A 22,035-nucleotide genomic window follows, 5' to 3' on the forward strand; every position below is an offset into this window, starting at 1 on the left:
TCGCACCAGAAATACATAGCATATTTTAAAATTGAATTGCATACATGCCAGGTTAATATTAAACTGCTGGAGGACGATAGCTATATAATGTTGTTTAAAGCGCCATGCATCCTGTATGATCCAAACAAATATTGCTATAATTCTTTAAAGGCCAGCACCTAAAAATGGCCCTAAACATCACTTTGTAGTCTGCTAATACGAAATATGATTTATCCGTAACTTCTGGTAACCGGATAAATCATCACAATGATAATTAATCACATCTTTAAAAAGTTATATAAAGTCATGGAAAGTGATGAAACAAAAACTTTATTAACTGGGTTATGTAGGTTAGGTTAGGTTCAAAAAAAAAATATTTTCATCGTTTCTAATGACTTTATATCACTTTTTAAAAGTGTGTTGAATTGTCACTGTGTTGAGTTATCGTGGAACCGTAAGTTCTATAAGGATAGTTAGGAAAATGTATAAGGTTTCCATTGACGAAATCCTCAGACTGTAATCTTTTAAATTCTTTGATATATGTTCCAAAATGTAAGTAATTAGGTGTAGTTTGAAAACCGGTGAAAGCAGTTTTGAACATTTTACAAATTCCAGTACATATTTGATATATAATAATACACAATATAAATAATAGTACACAACTGCTGACCTTGTACAAATCGAGAGTGCGCCCCACTGTTGAATTTGGCAGGCACCTCTAGTATAGAGCCCCAAAATACTTGGAAAAACCCTTGTCTCTATGCAGAAACGGGCGGTCCATTTGATAGATTCCCCTATCTTAACAAATGGATTGCAATCTTTAGAGCACACGCGTCAGGTGGGTATGCTGTCCTTGTTCTACCGATATTTCAATGGAAGATGCTCCTCGGACCATCTTTCAATGATCCCTTCGGCACTGGTGCATAGTCGGGAAACACGCCTAACGCGCGCCCATCATTTGTACTCGGTTGACATTTGTCACATGAAAATGGGTTGTTTCTACGACTCGTTCTTGATTTCAAAAGCTCGGCTGTCTCCTCAAGACCTATGTTCACTCCCTCCTCTCCTCAAAAAGATCCTCAATACACCATACCCTAAGATGACACAGGCCCTGATGGAAATTATTTTCACGGTGGCCTCCTCTGTGTGGATTTAATGTAAAAAAACAAAATAACAATTACATATAACTTAAAAGCTCGGACTAAGAAAACCTTGTAAATTTTCCTTATAAATCATTCATAGTATTTCTTGTATTAGCAGACTACAAAGTGTGTATTCTTGGGTGCTGACTGTTTACTGTGTTTTTATTCTCACGCCTTTGACACTTGCTATAGTTTTTGAGAAGAAATGAGATGCTCGTTTTTGAATGAATGTAAGAAATCAGGGATTGTGGAAGGAGAAACATAAATTATGCATTTTCTGCCAATTGAAGTTATAAAAATGCATGCAAATAATGATAGTAAAATTGTCAAAGAAAGTGAAGAACTCTCGCCTAGATTTACTTAAACCCTTAATCCAAATACAACCTTTTGTAAATATGAATGTATGTAATAATAATGTCCTGGTTGAGAATTACATATTAAATTATTGGTTGTCCCCAAATAAACCATGTGACAGTAACTGTAAGTGTCCTGGCCGTCTTACTGCATGTAACCCCACCTAACCTGACCACCTGACTACCTGTTGTGTAGCTGTTGAGCACGGCGATGAAGACTGACATTGGTCAGGCGACGCTAATGCGAAGGGAGTCGCTGCCGCGCCAGGCACAGCGCTCGCGCCTCTCCACGCGCTCCCTGAGGAGAACCCCTGTCGCGTCGCGCCATGCTCACATATCTGATGCTGCTGTAAGGACCAATCAACTACTTTTGTAGCACATAGACTGTATCATCTTCTAGTTCATTCTTCTATTCCATTCACCTATTCAATGTTGTCATTGCTTTTACGGTGAAACTTTCCTATAAGGTTCTATAAGAGACTGGAATGTGGAATTCTTAAATGAGAAAACCTTTTATATGGGTTTCTTTGGACCATTTTTTAATTTGAGGTTTCAAGGAACCGAATAAACAACCTCTTATATGGGATTTTATATGTGGGTTTTACTGTATTAATATATTTATAATGCTCTTAGTATGATACATGTATTTTATATTCAAACGATTATATATAATGAAAATTTAAAGTTACATATTCTAAAAGACTATCAATTTTTTTTTAATATGATCAATGAAATGCTAGCCTAAAAAAGTCCATTAGAAGTGGGAGTTCTATTTTCCATATTTTATGGCTAGCAAAATTAGCATTATTTTCTATTATAGGTACTGAAAGAAATTATTTTTCTCACAACCTCCTGTGTGTAGTTAATATAAAAATAATTTTAATTTATTTAAAAATATTATGTCTGCCTGCTGTGCCAGGCATTTTTATAACATTGATTAGAGTTATAAAAATGGTTTTATAACTGTAAATTTACCCAATCATTACAATACAAAATAAGGTATTTTATTAGATTAAAAGTGTTATGCTTAAAAAATCTCTTCTAGTATTAATACACAATATTATTATTCATTTTCTGTATGAAAGCCCCGTCATAAATATTATGGTTTTTATTTTATTTTCTTACTATTACTTTCTGCCTTATAATATTTCTTATTCTATTCAATAATTAATTATTCTAATTTTTTTCACAACTAACAACACCATATTTGCATTATTTTCCAGAAAGCATTTACTGCATATATCTAATTATTCTATAAATTTGCCAATTTTTTTAATGTAAAATAAATTCTTAACAACTTACTTTCTGGATATGGGAGCTTATTTCGTCTCCAAGTTAACTCATCAAAATAATCAAATCTCTGCAAATGTTTCTAATTAAACATTAACAACTATTTTTAATCTTGAAGAAAATACATACATTATTCCTCCAAGACTTTTGTCTTGATTTTTTTTATTATTTATTTCTAGTTACAGAACAATTATTTGAATAATTTAGATATTCATAAATACGCACTACTAGCCTGAAAACCCTGGCGACGCAGCCTTTTTTGAAATATCAAATTTCTGGTTTAGAGGTGGGAAAAGGAGATGAGGTGGTTTTTCGAAATATCATGTAGAACGGTGACCTTCCTCTTGTTTTGAAGGTCGAAATTTCATTAATCTCGGTATATTGTCTATACCTCGCCCGCTGCAGACACTTTTCTTTATATAAATAGATTATAATATTATGTATTTTATTGACTTATAAATATATTTGTATGTAGTAGATTATCTTGTGTTTATGACACATTATGTGTGTATTTAAAGTAATCAATGTATTTGCCTATTGTTATTTTATTATATATGAATTTGAAACCTAGCATAAACCTTAACATAACCGAAAAATGCAACAAAACAAGGTGTATCAGCACGTTCCTGACAATATTCAACCAGCCATTCCTGAGTTTATTTAGAGTAAAAATCTCTTTTCGCAAACTTAAATATGAAATATTAACTTTAAACGAAAAAATGGAAATTTTATATAAAATGTTTTGATGCGGTGTTTTTACGAAGTACCAGTTTTCAATTTTACCATATTTTGCATGTACGCATTACAATCTGCGACTTTTACCAATAAATTGGACACTTGCTAAGTTTTTAGGGTTAGTGAAAGTGAACCGTACTTCACATAGACCTGTATACACATATATATTTCACCATATACTAAAATGCCATCTACATAATTATTTTTACTCCATTTATGCTCAGTAATCTTTGGTTAAGTTTGTCACCCTATGTACTATTAAAAAAATTAATCATTTTGTTAAAAAGTTTTTTTTGTTGTTGTTAAAAGTGTAAAGAATTAGCGTAAATTGGCATGTTATTTATCTAAAATGCAACATCAAATTGTTTTGTCGAGTTTGAAGTTTTAGATTTTACTAGTGTAGGATACATGTAGAATTAAGAGCGACGTCGCAATGCTAGGTGCCCCTGAACGTGGCATATTTTCATTGAGAAAACAACAATATCCACTTACAATGGGTTAAAGATATTATGATATTTTACCAGATTTGCACCCATTATGTTTTCTGCACCTGTTTGTACATAGTCAGATAAATCCTAGCAAGTAATATTTGTACAACACACCCTTCAGGTGAATTTTCACAAAAAAGTGCTCTACAAATTATCCAATTATTAGTTTTGTTATGGTGCTCTTATCTGGTTATACATCTGTCTTTGTTTATATATAGTTCTAATATCTTAATAAATTTGTCACCTTTGTTTTTATCCCCATATAATTTAAAAAATTTATCACCTTCATTCTTGTTCCCTGTATCGTGTGAAAATATATCACTTTTATTTTTGTTCCCCGTATTGTGTTGAGTATTTATCACCTTTATTTTTGTTTCCCATACCGTATGAAAAATCCATCATTTTTATTTTTCTTCCCCGTATCGTGTGAAAATCTATCACCTTTATTCTTGTTCCCCGTATCGTATGAAAATCTATCACTTTTATTTTTGTTCCCCGTATCGTGTTGAGTTTCTATTACCTTTATTTTTGTTCCCCATATTGCATCAAAAATCTATTACCTTTGTTTCATGTTAAAAGTATCTTGTTAAAAATGATTAACCCTCGATTTGTCCCATGTCGTGTTAAAATCTATTAGCTTTATTTATGATTCTCGTTCAAAAAAAAAGTTGATTGTATGATAACTTTGCATATTTATTTAAACGCTTTATCTATTGTAAGTACAAAAGCTAGGAGAAAATGTTTATTTGTTCTGTGTACATAATAATATTTGTTTTGTGTATTTTTTCTCTCATGCTGCTTTGTTATATCACGCTTATTGGGCTTCTGCTACTTTTATTATTTTTATATATATTTTTCTCTCTGATTGTTAATAATGGATTATTTAGGGTGTTCAACTCTCCTCAATTTATGGTAAACCTTTTTACATTATTGATGTCATCCTATATTTCAATTTAAAAGAAAAAATATTTATTGATATCAAAATATTTATTCTCATCAGTGAATAAATTACATACTAGCAGTTACGGTAAAAACTTATAATTTGTTACGAAATTTTAGGATTCTACGATTGGAGCAGAAAACATTGATGTTCAAATACCGCGTCACCCTGACGATGAATCCGATCACTCCGACCGTCCTCTAGACTCCCCGAATCCCGACAGTGAACCCCCAGGTATATTCACTTGTACTTTATTTAGGATTCTACGATTGGAGCAGAAAACATTGATGTTCAAATACCGCGTCACCCTGACGATGAATCCGATCACTCCGACCGTCCTCTAGACTCCCCGAATCCCGACAGTGAACCCCCAGGTATATTCACTTGTACTTTATTTAAATTTCTCATTGCAGATTGTATACTACGAAATGTGGCTTCTATTATTATTATTTTACCCGATATTTGGTACAAAGAGTATTTTTCAACTGTTTCACGACAAAACAGAATAGTGACAAATAAGAACATTGAACCACTCAAGCGATTTTTTGTTGTTAAGTTGTCAATAACGTTATGAGCAATCGCTTGCCATAACGTGCCAAATTTATAGAACCTATAACTATGGGATATGTAAACGATGAATACTAGGTCGATTCATTGGTTTTAAACCGCAGTAAGCAGTTTCATTTATATCCTTATTAATATTTTGAAGATTGCTATTAATTAAATAATATGTTAAAATAAAATCGCTCGAGTGGTGAAGAAAAAAATAAACATCACACCTAACCTAACATATTCTTTTTTAATATTTTGTCACTGTTCTATTTAATCCTGTTACCTTTTTTAACGAGTGTTTGAAATACTCTTCTTCTGGTGGTACCCTCTCCTGTCGGAGGTTAGCTACCATCAGGACAATCTTCTCCAGTTCGGAACAACCCTGTGGAATATGGAAGTCACATAGAAAACGAAGCCATGAAGATGTATATTATCTGTTTGAACTATTACCAAAATACTCTTGTGTGAATTGAATGTTACGATAAATAATTTTATTACATAATTGAATTTTTCTAATTCAATTTTGAATGTTACAGTGAATTATTTTAATGCCATATTGAATGTTACAGTGAATAATAATTATTCAAATGCAATATTGAATATAATAGTGAATAATTATTCTACTTATTTTCCAGATAGAGAAACGCTATGGAACAAGTTCTGCAAGTATGCCCTATTTGCATGGGCCTTTATAGAAAGCTTTCTGATAACTTTAACCAGGTGGCTAAATAAGTTCTCGCGTGATTACCGCTACGTTGCCAAGGTTCTTACAAAGGAAAAAATTATACTCAAGGTAAAAAAAATAGATTTGTTTTATTTTTTTCAAAGTCTCTCATTTCCCTAGTTCTAAATATAATTTTTTCAGTACATTTTATGTTAAAACTTTTTGACAAACAAAAACGTTTCCTTCTTCAATTTATAAATCATTTCTATTTATAATTCATTTACTATTCAATTTATAAATCATTTATTATTCAATTTATAAATCATTTCTATTTATAATTCATTCACCATTCAATTTATAAATCATTTAATTTCTAATTAGTTCTAAAATAATAATGTACGAGGCGTATCCAGAAAGTAAGTGTACTGAATTTTTGTAGGTTACAAATCTTTTTATTGAAACAAAAAAATTACATGGTTACCGTAGTACATATGTAAGCTATTTTTAGACATAGTCGCCATTCCTCTCAATGCAGGTGGTGAAGCGGGGTATCAATTTTTGATGGCTTCCTCGAAGAAGTTTCCCGCCAACCACTTCGTCCACTTCTCCACCTCCTCCTTTACCTCTTCTTCGGTTGAAAACCTTTTTCCACCCATGTACAGCTTCAGGGAGGTAAAGAGATAATAATCTGAAGGTGCTAGGTTAGGGGAATGCGCGGGGTGGTTCAGGATATCCCATTTAAACGAAGCAAGCAGTTCCTTCGTGGCGTTGGCCGTGTGTGGTCTGGCATTGTCGTGCAGCAGGCTGACTCCCTTTGTCAGCATGCCTCTCCTCTTGTTATAAATCGCCTTCCGCAATTTTTTTAGGGTCTCACAGTATCTTGCAGAGTTGATGGTCTCCACTTGAGGCAGATATTCAATCAAAATTATGCCTTGACAGTCCCAAAACACGGATGCCACGATTTTCTTGGCTGAAATTGTGGTTTTGAACTTTTTGGTGGAGGGTGAAGAGGTGAGAACCGTTTTTAAACTCGCGATACCACTTGTACACACTCGTACAATTCATAGCTTTATCACCATATGCAGTTTTAACCTCATTATAAACCTCAAACGGAGGTTTTTCCTTCCAAACGAGATAACGGATGACGCCGCGTATTTCGCATTTGGCGGGAGATTGGATTGACATTTTTCACGAAACGTGTTGTCGCGTTGACACTTCTCAACGTACTGACCTTGAACAGGTCTCGTTGCGGAGGGGAAGAGTCAGGCTACACGTAAGTGTAGCTAACATATCGAAAATAAAATTCATTCGGTCGTGAGAGCCTCAGTACACTTACTTTCTGGATATGCCTCGTATATTATTTTGCTGTTGTTTTGTTTACTTATATTCTTTATAATTTTTCTTTTCTTTTTATATTATTTGTACTATGACTGTCAATAACTATCCTTTTATATAAATGGCACTTGTGCCGTTAATTCTAAATAAATAAATAAGCTTACTGATAATTTTCCAGGAGAGACCAGACTTTGGAATGGGGATTCGGGCGGGATCGACCGAAATATGGGAACCACTGCCTTCCACTCTGATGCGGCTAAAGAAACCTCGGTAAGTCACTTTATCATATTAGCACTTTGACAATTTAACAATAATATGTTAGTGTTTTTATTTTAATTCCTAGTTATTACTATGAATAAATACATAATCCCACTTTGATAATTTTAATTCCTAGTTATTACTATCAATAAATAGATAATCCTATTTTGATAATTTAATTCCTAGTTATTACTATCAATAAATAGATAATCCTATTTTGATAGTTTTCCATCCAAGCTCGTTAAACGGCATGTCTTTGTTTATTTATCACACAAGGAATGTGTTATTTCATACATAAGATCCACTGTGTCTGTCTATCTTAGAATTAGGTGAATCCATGATGATTATTCCCGTTTATTCGTTTTAGTTTTGAAATACGCATGTCTCCATGTTATATTGGAACTGCTAGATTTTAGAATACTTGTGCTAACTAGATAATTGTTATATGGATTAATTAATCTTAAACCAAGCTTTCTGAGGGTGCCTTATTATTTGTAAATATATTTAATCATTAGTGACAATAACACAATTTTTTAAACTTTGACTAATTTGAGTTAGTATAGTTCTACTTTCGGACGATTTTTCGGGTGCAAATATTTGTGTGACAAATAATTATTTCAATGAATCTTCACATTCCTTTTAAAAATTTATAGAGAAAAGTAACAATTGGTTTAAGGTTAGTCATAAAATGGGCAATTCTTATGTTGCATTGTTTGTTATTTATGTTTTGCTAAGTAGAGTTGTGGTGTTATGTTGCATGCAGGTTATCTGAACCCAATGCATTTGATCAGCAAACCGTAGAAGCCGCTTCTAGCCATCATCACGCACATTTCGGAAAGAAAAGGTTTGTGTTTTGTTTTATTTTACTCTCCAGCTTTTACCGGTGACAAATTGCAATGAAGCTTTCGTTTATTGAAAGAATTAAAAATAATATCAAAGTGCCTTAGTTTAATGATTTATTTAGAACAATTGATTATTGGCTACACAATTTGACATAATTGATTTGAAAATATTCATGTGAAATGATTGTATCACTAAAATAATAAAATGCAATAAAAATAGTATGCAAATTGCCATTTTTGTGTAATTCATCATACCACCTATTTATATCATCATTTATAAACTGCCTGTTCGGTAGACACCATATATTTTCAAAATTTCAGTATGTCAAGAAAATTTATTGTAAGTTTTTTTAATTTACATATTTCATATATATATTGACATGTAATGTATAAACAAAAACTAAAAATTAACTTGTTCCTAATCCAGATATGTTTCTTAATTTTTCACTAAATTTTCTGTTGCTTTTATTTAATATAACTGATTTATTAATGCTAATTTAACCGTGAATTGCAGGATATTATCCCAATCCATTTTTCATACATGTTCCCACATTTTCCCCTAAATTAGATCAAAATTTTAGAGTCATAAAATGAATACTGAAAGCAAGTAGTCTTGGAGTAAAAAACTTATAGGTTGATATCCACAGAAATATTATATAGTTAGGATGAGAATGTTTGCAGTACATGTAATAATTTTATATACATAGTAATAGCATTTGAGTACACACCGCTTGAACATATGAGTAAACCAAAGTACAGTGCAGTAGAGCAAGCAAGTAGAGTACAACGCACAAGACATTTCAGACGCAAAGAGAGCGAACTGAGTGTTCCGGAGATTCGCATCCTGGCGCCGAGTCTGGAGAGGGGGCTGGACCTCGAGTCCCCCGGAGCCTCCCCCAAGTACATTCCCCTCAGGCAATCCAGCGTCTACTCAATGCCCTCCACCAGGTTAACTGTTGCTGTCTGTAGACATACCATGGCAAAGACAATGCATTCTGTCCCTCATTGTAACTAGCCTCATTCTTGACTCTTATGCTAATGCAAAATACAATAAGTCTCTTGCATGGCTGTATCGACATGCTCGTAATTGCACGGTGCACGTCCCTCTTAACCTAACCTGATTTGGTGAAAGGTACATGATTTTCGATACAGTCATGCAAGAACTTGCAGTTTTATTTTCTATTGTATTTTACATATGCATAACATTCATGCTGCCTTTTTTATTAAACTTTTGTATGGATTTACCATGTCTCAGACAGATGACGTTTTGCTATGTTACGGTCTCCTTATTTCAGTGTACGCACGAAGCTTCGAGATTCTTCAATGTTATTCCTTCCTCCAGCAATGTTGTACGCACATGCAACCATTGAACTTTACAGTGAAATCTTGATTTATGTCTTAATTCGTAAAGGACTGTCAAATGAGATGATTAATCCTATCGTTACTTCCCTTTCAGTCACATTACGATAAACAAATCATGGATCAAGATTTCACTGTTTTTTTATATCTGTTATATTTTTCTTCGTATTCGATGTTTGTCTTCTTGTTTTTATTCTACATCTTCCCTATTCCTATCATTGTACATTTCTAAATATTTTAAATGTTTTCTTTTGCATGCTTTTTATGACGGTCAACAAAATGTATACTAGGTCCGTTAGATAAATCTTTAAATATTAATAATTATGTTTCAATGTTTGTAATATTGTTTTAATTGTTGTGATGTCTGGAAATATTATATTTTTACTACAAAATCAGTCTAGCCAAAGTGTGAAATGAATTGCGGAAAACACAGAAAAAATTAACCTGTGAAAATAAATATTTATTTTAAACAATATTTATTTTCAAATATTCTGTGTATCACGTACAACGTTAACATTTTTTGAACTGCTGATATTTTATGTTTATCTTCTATTCCTTAATACTATGTATATACTTACATAAACTAATTATCTATAATATTGTACTTTCGGTAAAAAAACAACTTTTTGTTGCGGTAAAATTTTACCGCAGCGAAATCAATTTCATAGATAATATTATACACATTGTTCGGAAACTTGTAGTACAAGCGGGAAATTAGTTAACCTACATCACATAGAGAACCCAAAAACATTTTTTTTCAGCAACTTAAGGGTTAAAAAAACTTTTGGAGCCAGGTCTCAGGTCCAGAGAATTTCAGAGAAAAATATGCCAAGCGTCAAACACGGCATACGATTGCATGTATTACTGTTGCTGCGTCCCTCAACTAGCTTTAGGCGGTATGAAGCAGTTGGGTCTCTTGTGCGGTATTCACATAATAAAAAATAAAAACCCTGACTTACCCCCCGCCCCTCTCCCCCAGCACCTCTTCCACCTTAACCCCTCTCCCCCACTATCCCCACTCATCCCAGCAAAAAACAAAAAAATCTCTCCCTCTCAAATCCATTCAAGTCAGTGGATTTGTATTGTTTTAGTACTACAGTACTACAAGAGTAATATATTTTGAATGACGTGTTTGAGGCCCCCATTCAAGATACTACACTATGCCCTACGCTGTACGCAAAAATGTTGCATACACGAAATGTAGTAATGTAGTGCCTATACACAACCACCTCACCACCTCATTCTTAGTAATACAAAGAAAAAAAGGTGGGTCAAATATATTTTGTGAGGTGGCGGGACATTTTGTGTTTTTATATGGGACATTGTAGTGCATCTTGTATGAGGTACTCAACTTTACTTTGGACTTGATATACTCGAAAACGAAAGCTCAAATAAAAAAAAGCTTTACCACAAAATTGACTCCAGTGATGGGATCTGTTTATTTACCAGTTTCCCGCAAGTACTACGAATTTCTTGACGCAATATATTATGTATTATTTATCCTCATCACTCTATTTTATTTCATAAACTTTTTTAATTAAATTTTTTCTTGCTAACAAATTGAATGATTTGGACATTAATGCTTATTTGAATCCTCATTGTATATGTTTGTTTTCCAGTGACTCTACAACACCAATAGAAGAATATGATGATGAAACATTTGCATCGGACCAGCCAACCATCTTTCGTTTCTGTTTTGCCGTCTGGTATGCAATTCTGGCGCATACGGATATTGTGTGCTATTTCATGATATTCATAAACCAGGTATAAATATGGATATTTAGTGCTTTTTGTAATTTATTTTAAGTATAGGGTGTATACCATACCCCCTTGTATTATGTTCCAGTTTTTACTAAATTGTAATCAACTCGACCATTGGGACCTAATTATTTTACATAATTTTTGTTGATCTCATATTTCATGATCTCATATGGGACTCTCTAAATGAATATTATAAGGCAGCCTGGTTTCAATTCCCAGTTACACTGTTACCTTTTTATTTTTCAATGTCTTGTTCTGTTTCACGTTTTGTTTGGATTTATTAAAACACAGTATCTTCTTCAATGATATAAACATAATTCATTCAATTGATTTTGTAAATAACTTAATTCGTTCGTTTTGATTTTCTAAATTAAACTTATTTCATTCACTTGGCATGGTTTATAAGTGGAGGCTGTGTAGAGTCGTGTGGCTCCTAGGCCCCAAAGTATGATTAGGGTGCTTATAGTTTTATTTAATTCCTTAGTAAGGAGTAGACTTCAAAGTGGGTCCTTGATTTGGAGTCCACACCAGGTAAAGTATTCTCTCATGTTGGAGAGAGTTCAGAAGAAATTCTTGAGATTTCTCTACAAGAGGGAGTGTGGCTCTATCCCACTGACTTTCTTTTGGGTATGCTCGGAATGAACTATCTGCGGGTCAGGAGAGATGTGCGCATTGTTACACATTTCTTTAGACTGATTCGTGGATGGTTCGAAAACTCGGTCATCATGGAGAGCATTCATTTCTATGTTCCCGATGGTTATCTACGTCACCGACAACATAGACTATTTTATCTCCCGGCCTGCAGAACTAACTTGCCAATGGTCATGCCTGTGGGGAGAGCAATCTTGCTGTTGAACAGAATCAATTCGGATATCGACATTTTTAGCATCAATGAAGCTTCCTTTAAAAGGCAAGCTCTATTATCACTGGTATAGTTGATATACATACACACTGTTAATATTAATCTAAGAATTCTTATTATAAAAATATTTTAAAAACACATTGAAATTAACAATTTTGTAATGTTTTTGAAATGAATAAACAAAATTGAATTGAATTGAATTAGTATAACTAACCCAGACCTTCGCTCTTGGCAGAACTCAGAGCTCCATCATCAGAGAAGGGCACTGCTTCCAAGACATTTTAGTTTGGATTTGGTAGTTTTGAAAGAAACCAGATGAGTTAGAAAATTATAAAGCATATATTTAAATATTACATATAGAATTAAACGAGACTCACCAATGGACCGTTTTTATATCCTAGCTGTTATATATACTAAGTTATAACCTTGATAGCATGCAACCCGCTGGCCTTCCAGGGCGACAAACAAGAAAGTAAACAGTCTGCAAGAAGTCCGTTCTTTGTAAACTCCATCCTGGTCATCTTCCTTCTCATCTGGAGGTGTCGATCTGGGTTGTAACTTCAATTACATCTGCCATGGCCTGGTGCGTAGTTACTACGCACGTGGCCACATGCCAGGCAGTAATATGTTAATGTGGCAAAAAAGCCGGTGTTCAGTCAGTATAATCAAAACATTTAACAAGGTGTTTGATCACCATTCTCAATAACTAGATTCTGGATGATAACCGATCACTTAACAGTTTGGCTGAGCTGCCATTATAATTTTGATAATTTTTTAATCTGTACCAACTGTTACGGTAAACTTAAAAATTCAACATCGAAATGACGGATGATTAATTAGGAATAATTTCCATTATGATTTTACTCTATGAAGTGTTTAATTACACATATTAAAATTATAACTTAACCGGTCGCTTGGGTCGTCGGTCCTTGACTCAACGGAAATCTGCTCAGTGTTGTCTACCACACTTTGGGTGGTTCAGAACAGAAATAATTTTATAATTTTCCAACTAGGTACATTATACTTCAAAATACGATCAATGGGTTAGTTATTGATAAATATTGAATTACAGCATTTTTATTTAGGAAAATTATTCATTATTAATTAATTTCATAACATGGTCATTTAAACTTGATTCATTCGCTTGACACGGTTAACTAAATCGAATTTATATTCTTGTCAAATGAATCTGCCCATGTCTTGTAAAAAATCTTCAACAGTATTTTAATATTTTTTAGATTCAATCGGCAACCATTCTCTCCCTGCCTTTGCCTCTGATGGTCTTCTTGTGGGGCACCCTTAGTATTCCACGACCGAGCAAAACCTTCTGGGTGACCATCATCGCTTACACAGAGGTCAGTACAATCATACAACATTATTATTATCAGCTATACAATATTACCATGGATATGTATTATAAAAACCATCTAAATACAGTGAAACTCTCTTATAAGGTTTTTCAAAGCACCATAAAAAAACTAGTTGCGTGAAACTAGCGTTAACTTTAAAAGAGGGTTTTATTATAACAACAACCTCATCTTGCATTTCCTCGTACTCTGCCCATCAAACTGGGACTACTTCGTTGATAACCTCCGTGGTAGAGCGTCTTGGCTCTGGACCCAGAAATTTCGGGTTCAAAATATTTTCTTCTTAGGACAGGGGGTGAGTTTGTATCCTGTGCGTTGGTTAACATAGGTTAAATCGGTGTTGAATAAGTCACTTGTAACATTCATAATAGAGTGTTTGTAAGTCAGGGGGTGGAGACAGTCAAGGAGTTTAGATGAAGTAGGTACATTACACTCAACTCATATAACACCACATTAGTTGGCGCAAAAGATACAGACTCACCCCCCAGGAATCTAACTATTTTCACTAATTTGTGAAAAATATGCACTTGGACTATGCTATTGTGAAGTTCACGCTTTTTCTTTGTAACATCTTAGTGTTGCAATTTAAACGATTGCAGAATCCATTATTTATTTATTTATTTATCATCCAAAGCATAACAGAAATATAAACATAAATACTATTCAAGGTAACATTAGATATACAGGGTGTCCGGGTGCAAAAGAAAACAAGTGAAAAAACAAAAAAGTGCACGAACTTCGTGAGGTGAATTTACATGATGGTGAATTAAAAAAAGATATATAACTTTTTCGAAATTCCATTGTTTTTTTCCCATACAAAATATTTTTTCCATAAAAGAATATTATTTTCTCGATACAAATAATTCAACTTTTGCATCTGAAAACTACCTTAAAACTTTGAAATTTCGAAATTAAATTATTTATCTTTTTTACTTGTGCTATCATGTAGAATCACCTCCCAAAGTTTGACATTTTACACCCAGTCACCCTGTATAAGAACAGTAATTGAAAAAATGTATAATGACATAGTAATAGAGAAAATAACAGAAGGTATATTAATGTTGAGAATAACCTGCCTCACTAGGTGAATTTGTATTGAGGCAGAATTGACCATGGCTTACCAATACTTGTACATTACTCGTCATCCAACATACAATAATTTTAAACGAAATTAGCTAGAATCGGGTGAGTTGAATAGTTATTGCACGACCTTTATTGAAGATCCATTATATGGTTGTGATTTTAAATTATTTCAAACTTTTTATTTGTCTGGGTTTGTTGGGTAGGTTATTTGTTAGTTTAGGCACAAAATATCTGAAAATACTTTGTCCAAATGTAGTTATTGTTTTGGACTTCTTTTCGATATTCTTTCGATTTATAATTATTGCTATTTTTTATCACAATTTCGTGCGTGTTGAGTATTTTTGTAATATTTGAATAATCTCTAAATAGTATAAATATAGTCGCTTTCCGTATCTGTCTGTTTGTGCACTTAGTTCTTCTAAACTACGCAAAGGATTTTGATAGGGTTTTCACAATCATTTAGGGAATTTATTCCAGAAGGTTTATATATGTATATATTTATTTATTGTTAGAATTTTTAACCTCACTAGGACAAGCCTGTGTTGAGGTTAATAATTTTATAAAATAATGCATGCATATTATATTTATAGAAAGTATCTAACCTCAAAACTTTATTCCAAACCATTTATAAGTCCCTGAGCAACGCCGGGTCCACGTCAGCTAGTAAATAAAATTTTAAATATTTATTCTCTGCTCTAAAAAAAATTGTTTTTTTTTTTAAGGTTATTGTGCTGGTGAAATGCATGTTCCAGTATGAGATTCTGCCATGGAACCAAAACGTTATTCCAAAGAACATGCCATTCTCTGCACCAAGAATTATCGGCATTGAAAGGAAGCCAAACTACGCTCTCTATGATCTCATTCTACTCCTGATTGTCTTCTTCCATCGGTAAGACACCTTTCACACATTTCACTCTATGCTTTTGCTATATTTTCACTAAATTCAATACGAAATATATGATAGGATGCATTATGCAGCTTTTAAAGTTGACCCATCTGATCTGGTCAAAAATATACAAATGAAAACGTTATAAATGTTTCAGTCATTCAAAACTTTTGAACGGTGATCATGAAATTTGTACAGATTTTTTTGTTTTGAATTTCTAGGACAGCTCAACTGGTCACAATGTCATTTCCATTATGAGCTATAAACCTTTGAAAAATATGTGTCGATTAAGCTGTCAAAAAATTTGAAGCTTTGTAGTTACCACTTCTACAGCTTGACACGTTTAACTTGACGGCCGCAGGTCGAACCAACAAACAATTTTTTAAGTCCTTTTTTTGTATCCACATAAACTACACTAACCATCTACAAAATTAAGTTTGTAGAGCTTTTAAGTCAATTTTTGTAATTATGTATATATTTTTTTAGTATGATACATGTAAATGTAATGAATAATTTGTATTTATTTATTTATCTTTAAGAAATAAACAGGTTGTACAGGCTGTCAATTATAGAGGAAATTCAAATATTTTAATCTAGTTTTTAGGTAAAAAAAATTAAATTGTTTGTATGGGAAAATAAATATTCTTCCATGGAAAAATATTTTTGGAAAAAAAAGTTGGAATTTAGAAAAAGGTTATTTGTCTTTTTTACTCCTATCATCATGTAGAATCACCTCCCGAAGCTACCGTACTTTACCCCCGGACACCCTGTATAGTACAAAGATATTTGTATATACATATGAGGTTAACCTTTTAAATGCCAGTAGGTAGAAGTGTAGCTGTGCACAGCAGGCCAAGAATGCGAGTTAACTCGCTCTTGGCACAGAAGCGGTTAAATAATATATGGTTTCTGTCCAAAAATTTCTTAGATAAAGTTTCTTAGCGATACGATTTTTATTATGCCTTAAAACTAATAAGCAGGTAAAGGGGAGAGGAAAATGGGATAAAGATGCTCATAATATATTCTATACTCGCGCATTATTTATTGCAGGTTCATGTTGATATCTCTCGGTCTGTGGAAGTCCACCCCAACGGTGGGATTGCCCGAGGACCGGACCTACTCGCTGAGGCCCACCCAATTGGCCATGATCAAAGAAGGACAAGGCTTATCCATCGGACAGATGTTCGCCAAGAAACATTTAGAGTAAGCCTGTTCTTTTCATTAAAAAAACTGTGTTTATTGTTTTAGTAGGTAAATAATATGAACAAAGGGAAATATGGCATGGAAGAGTGTTGACTGTTGCCGAGTTACGAATCTGTTCATTGTTAACTGAAATTGAGAACATGAGGATGTCTATAAATAAACTTTTTTTATTTACACATAATACCCAAGTTTACTTTGAAAGCTCATAAACGTCTCCCTTTTTAGAGATATTGAAAAATATATTTTACTGTCATTATTCTATCTATAAATACATTGCATTTTCATAAAAATATCTAGGAGACAAACTCATTAAGAATAACTGTCTTAATAAAAAAATAAGTTCCTGACTTTGGGAAATTTATGTTAGGTTGGGGAATATTCTCTGGTGCTCATCACTAGTGGCAGTATCATCTAGATTTTATTAGGTTGGGGAATATTCCCTGGTGCTCATCACTAGTGGCAGTATCATCTAGATTTTATTAGGTTGGGGAATATTCCCTGGTGCTCATCACTAGTGGCAGTATCATCTATATTATATTAGGTTGGGGAATATTCCTTGGTGCTCATCACTAGTGGCAGTATCATCTATATTATATTAGGTTGGGGAATATTCCTTGATGCTCATCACTAGTGGCAGTATCATCTAGATTTTATTAGGTTGGGGAATATTCCTTAGTGCTCATCACTAGTGGCAGTATCATCTAGATTTTATTAGGTTGGGGAATATTCCCTGGTGCTCATCACTAGTGGCAGTATCATCTATATTATATTAGGTTGGGGAATATTCCTTAGTGCTCATCACTAGTGGCAGTATCATCTAGATTTTGTTAGGTTGGGGAATATTCCCTGGTGCTCATCACTAGTGGCAGTATCATCTATATTATATTAGGTTGGGGAATATTCCTTGGTGCTCATCACTAGTGGCAGTATCATCTAGATTTGAAAATCCTTGCCATTATCTCAATAAAAAAATCAATTATTTATTTTTATTTTCCAGAGACTCTGGTAGAGAGAAAGAAAAATCCAGGGCATCGATTGCTTCATCACCGGAAGCCATTGAACCCTCTGGAAGAATTTCTTCAGCATCTGTCAGATCTGATATGGCAAGGTCTCCCGAGAAGCTTCCGGATAAAGAGAGAGGTGAAGATGATCCGGCTTTGGAAGACCACCACTCCCATGACTCTGAGAAAGATGCCACAACTGCGGAGAAAGTGGACAGTTCCGATACAGGAGACAGTCGCAGGGAGATGAGTCAGGAACTGGAAATGTACCCCGCCCAAACCAAAGCTGTCCTTGTATCCACAGTTGTGGAAGATCCGTGTAACTACTTTCCTGGAGTCGTCAAATTATCGTAAGTGCACGTCAAAAACTCCCCAGAAATTGTAGCACAAGCAAACCTCCGAACGTCATTATAATAATGCTTTTGAATAATCCACCCATTAGTAATATTTAATAATTCCTTCTCACAGAACACAAAGCCTAATTTCACATATTATGGACTGATAGCCTGTAATTATAATATTAATATGTACGTCCAACTCCAGTAAAACATTGGCAATATCAACTCTGGTCACTAGAGGCGCTAGTGTATCATTTTGACATTGACATTCCTATCAATGATAGCAAATTGAATTTAATTAGTACTTGGCTGCAGTGTTTTGCGCTTTCTAATTTATATTTTAACCATATGGATAAAAAAAACTTGAATGTCCCTAAAAGTAGGTTCTGTGTGTGCAGTTTACAGATGTAATAATTACAAACAACAAAAACACTCGTTTTGTGGGATGTGGGAATTGAAATAATTATAAATACCCTATAATATTCATTAGTCCTCATTAAAGCTTACATAAATAGAAGTAATGATAATAATTGTTAAATTTAGTTATAAAATGTTTTGTTTACCTTTCTAAACCATCAATGACAGAATTAAAAGCAGCTTTAATACTTTTGTTTATGATCAAAAACAGCAGTAAGGTTGTATGTAGGTTACCTATATTTTTCGATTTCTATCATTTATTAACGTAAAATAAAGAATATATTTCACATAAAATCCTTTAAATATATGAAAAACCGGGGGCACAACTCATTCCGCTAAGAGGTGCTAGTGTAGAATGTTGCCATCAGAATGTATGGAAATGTCAGAAGTTGGAGGTATTATTAATATTATAGAAGAAACTTATATAAAATGTTATTATTTAAGGAAGGACAAGGATGAATAAATACTACCGTAATCCTCTGTCATCACTAACATCTTAACAATTTAATATAATCTTTCGATTGTTATCAACGGATCATTTCATGACCAACCTTAACATTTTATGGAAGTTCTGTTACTATCTATATCCGGTTCTGTTACTATTTTATCCAGTTCCTACCTTTTCCTAACCATCACTAATTTTGAAACTGTTTCAGATGCGACAAATGTCATACCACTGATAGTACCATTGTAACCGCTTACTCTTTCTCATAAACAATACTTAAAATGGAAAAATAGTTTACATAGATTATATAATTAAAGTTTTCCATTTCAGGACAATGCGATATGGGGAGTCAATCAAGGGCTTTTACACAAGAATGCTGGACCCCGCGTCGCGTGTGAAGGCCGATGTGTACGCTTACATGTTCATGTGCGACTTCTTCAACTTCATGGTTGTCATCTTTGGATTCTCTGCATTTGGGGCAAGTTTATTTTAATAATCTTCTTATTACATAGACGATTATAAACTAAATTTTACTTTCTTTTGTTTTTTTACAGAACGATTATAATGTTTTAAAATATAGTTCACATTTAGATGTGAGTTTCTGACATCCGGCACATCTTCTGCGTATTGAACTTTATGGTTTTTACTCTCTAATATACAGTGTAAAGGCAGGGGAGCTTTGGCGCCACATGGCTGAGCAGCGTTGTGAAGTGGGTTAAGGTAAGGGCTTTATTAATGCAAGTCTTGAAGAGGCCCCGTTTATGTGAAGGAGGAAAAACAGATGCCGGAAGCTTGTTCCATATCGAGCCGTCTTACACAAAAAAAAGTCCATTCTCATGAAGCCAACATCAACTGTGAATGGGTGTTCTGCTCGTCTCCGTCGAGTTTCATGCACGTGCACCGGTGCACCAGGGATCAATGCTGCTAGCTCTGGTTTATTACTGTGAATTAATTTATTATGTGTTCATTTGCTGTAGACTCAACAAGGTGATGGTGGAGTGCAAGCATACCTGGAGGAGAACAAAGTACCCATACCTTTCCTCGTCATGTTGATTCTGCAGTTTGGTTTGATAGTCATCGACCGTGCCCTGTTCCTGCGCAAGTTCATCTTGGGTAAACTCCTCTTCCAAATCGGCCTCATCATTGGAGTCCACATCTGGATGTTCTTCATTTTGCCAGCCGTTACCGAGAGGTATTGTTCTTCTTCTTTAGTTCTTTCCTCATTTTAGAGGATTGTGACCCCCACTCCAATTTCCCTGGTGGACAAAGCTCCTAAGAGAGCCAAGACACTAAAGTTCTAGACTTTGGTGATATTTGATCACTTCAAAGCATCGGTGATGCTCCTTTCTTTGTCCACTTTTAAAACACTTTGCCAGTGACTATGAGTTTCTCCGGGATTGTGCGTTTTTAGTTTGGCGAGCAATGTGTCCAAAGTATGTTAGGATACTCTGTAGGGTTCCATGATAACTCAACACAATGACAATTCAACACACCTTTGAGTGATATAAAGTCGTTAACCCCTCCAAAGGGTCATACATATATGACCAGGTGTCCATATTTTAATCTTTTTTTTATCATTCGAAAATACATAATTTTTTTTACGTTAGAAAGAGAAATAATAATTCTTTCCAGTTTGTCTCAAATATTTTTACTGAAATCGATTAATAAAATCCTAAAAATAGCCAAAATTATTAATTCATATTTCGCGCCGCTATCGTAGCAATCGGTTTACTTTTAAAAAAATGTTCTTTGTTTTTATTATATGAACGAGATAAAAGTGAAGGTAGAATTTTCTTACAAATTACCCAAACAGAACGAATGTGTTTTCGAAATATCGAGTTCTCTCAATTTTTGTATGATTGGAGTAAAAAATTATGTAAAAATGTGGTTAGCGTTTTTGTAAACATTTTTCACGTTTGACATTCAAATTTCATTATTTAGAAATAGTTATGTTTATGTTAAATGCATACACCGGAAAAATAATTTTATCCAGTTTCTAAAACAGTATGTTTGTTTTTACAGAAAATTAAAAAATAAGATTTAAATAGCGCATTTGAAATGCACAGAAAACATTGCAAACTGAACAAATGTGATGAATGTACTGAAGGGTTAAAAGTGAATAAAAAAAAACTTATCTATAAACCTAACCCACGTAACCTATTTAACCTAGTTTTTGTTTCACTTTTCATGACTATATGTATTACCTTTTAAAGGTGTGTTGAAATATCATTGTGTTGAGTTGTGCAGTTACCCCTCTGTAGGCAGACAGTTGGATAGCCTATTGTGTATGCCTAGCTCTTCTATACAAATATATTCTTATGTTAGTGTGCCTGGTTGACCATTTATTTGTTTATACTGGGTTTTACAGATATTCTCACTTATGTGAGACAAATCCACTAAATCACATAAAAACACTTATTTACATAAAAATACAAAATTATATAAAAGCTCACTCAAATGATAAATAATACAAAGAGAGACACAAGTTAAACAGCAATAACAGAAAAAATTATCCATATAAATTATCAGCAAAAATGTATACTTCAGCACATTCCATCAATCGAAAAATTTGGGTCAGAGGGCTAAAATAGGTGATATTATTTTTAAATGCATTCAGGTGAAACATGCTATGACTTCTTAAACAATAGAAATTGGGAACATTTATTTCAATATTGCTACAAAACGACCATGATAGAGAGGTATCGATCTGTTCCTTTCCTTCTCTTTAGCCTAAT

At 33.6% G+C, this 22,035-nt stretch overlaps 1 protein-coding gene across 1 annotated transcript in view; it reads left to right on the forward strand.

The window, feature by feature from the left end:
* The window catches only part of Piezo (piezo type mechanosensitive ion channel component), a 138,892-nt gene that overhangs the window by 106,416 nt on the left and 10,441 nt on the right, over window positions 1–22,035 (forward strand). The window contains exons 28-40 of the mRNA XM_089651351.1: window positions 1,671–1,792; window positions 5,112–5,149; window positions 5,203–5,301; window positions 6,115–6,272; window positions 7,657–7,748; window positions 8,500–8,580; window positions 11,557–11,701; window positions 13,799–13,915; window positions 15,733–15,899; window positions 16,947–17,099; window positions 18,097–18,450; window positions 19,631–19,778; window positions 20,278–20,492. Coding sequence (XP_089507477.1) covers window positions 1,671–1,792; window positions 5,112–5,149; window positions 5,203–5,301; window positions 6,115–6,272; window positions 7,657–7,748; window positions 8,500–8,580; window positions 11,557–11,701; window positions 13,799–13,915; window positions 15,733–15,899; window positions 16,947–17,099; window positions 18,097–18,450; window positions 19,631–19,778; window positions 20,278–20,492 — 1,889 coding nt within the window. The remainder of the gene's footprint in view (window positions 1–1,670; window positions 1,793–5,111; window positions 5,150–5,202; window positions 5,302–6,114; window positions 6,273–7,656; window positions 7,749–8,499; window positions 8,581–11,556; window positions 11,702–13,798; window positions 13,916–15,732; window positions 15,900–16,946; window positions 17,100–18,096; window positions 18,451–19,630; window positions 19,779–20,277; window positions 20,493–22,035) is intronic.

The sequence above is a fragment of the Hesperophylax consimilis genome, chromosome 4, assembly GCF_061612785.1.
Source record: "Hesperophylax consimilis isolate HC1 chromosome 4, BYU_Hcon_1.0, whole genome shotgun sequence".
Lineage (NCBI taxonomy): Eukaryota > Metazoa > Arthropoda > Insecta > Trichoptera > Limnephilidae > Hesperophylax > Hesperophylax consimilis.